General features: G+C 37.4%; 1 protein-coding gene across 1 annotated transcript in view; it reads right to left on the bottom strand.

Annotated features, from left to right (window-relative positions):
• fryl (furry homolog, like) overlaps positions 1-815 on the bottom strand; it is a 74,805-nt gene that overhangs the window by 52,529 nt on the left and 21,461 nt on the right. The window contains 1 exon segment of the mRNA XM_032526454.1: positions 443-544. Within this exon segment, the coding sequence (XP_032382345.1) occupies positions 443-544 (102 nt within the window).

Below are 815 nucleotides of genomic sequence, written 5' to 3'. Positions count from 1 at the left end.
TTTTTTTTAAACAAAGACTTTACTATTACATTATCAAATCAAGTGCTATTCCTGTCCAGATCTAGTTGTTGATGATGGAGGGGAAGGTACATTATGATCTTTAGACAGAACCACAGAGCACACACTTCACAACCAAGGCAACTTCTTAGATCAGTGGTATTACAGCATGTACTAACAATAGAATATCATAATACCAATAATTGATTTTCTTTTAACATTTGTAAACGTTGATGCTTCCACATTGTAATCGAGAACTTTCATTTTAGATTTGATAACACAAGTCATAAGACCTCTGAGCTTTACGCTAAAAATAGGCGTTGCCAAGTATGAGGTCCTAAAAATACTTTTTTCTGAAGAATGCAGTCATTGTGCTACTCTTCGGAGCACAAAAGTACACACTTTGTGGAAAAGGATTGCGTGTGAAGGCTCGGGCTAGCAGTACCTTTAGGTGCGAGAGGCAGTTCTGGAGGAAGATGTGCCAGTTGTTGAGGAAGAACTGCTTCTGACTAACACACAGCAAGCATGTCACCAGGGGATACAGAGCCTGGGGAGATAAACAGTGTCAACATCAAAAAAGCTAAGAGATAAGTAGGTCTGTCTGAATGAATGTTTTGTATGCACACTTTGTAATTTAGCATCTGAAAAGAACAAGGTAAGCACAAAAGCACTGCACACTACAGACAGGCCAACAACAACAACAACAACACAAGCTGAGACTTTAGATCTTTTTTTATGACACCAGGATCACAAATATATTACTAAAAAGTCTGGAAGCATACATTGAAAACACTCACTATATTAAATACAGATTTATT

This window comes from Etheostoma spectabile, chromosome 9, assembly GCF_008692095.1.
Source record: "Etheostoma spectabile isolate EspeVRDwgs_2016 chromosome 9, UIUC_Espe_1.0, whole genome shotgun sequence".
In the NCBI taxonomy this organism is placed as follows: Eukaryota; Metazoa; Chordata; class Actinopteri; order Perciformes; family Percidae; genus Etheostoma; species Etheostoma spectabile.
This window is presented reverse-complemented; position numbering and strand designations above follow the sequence as displayed.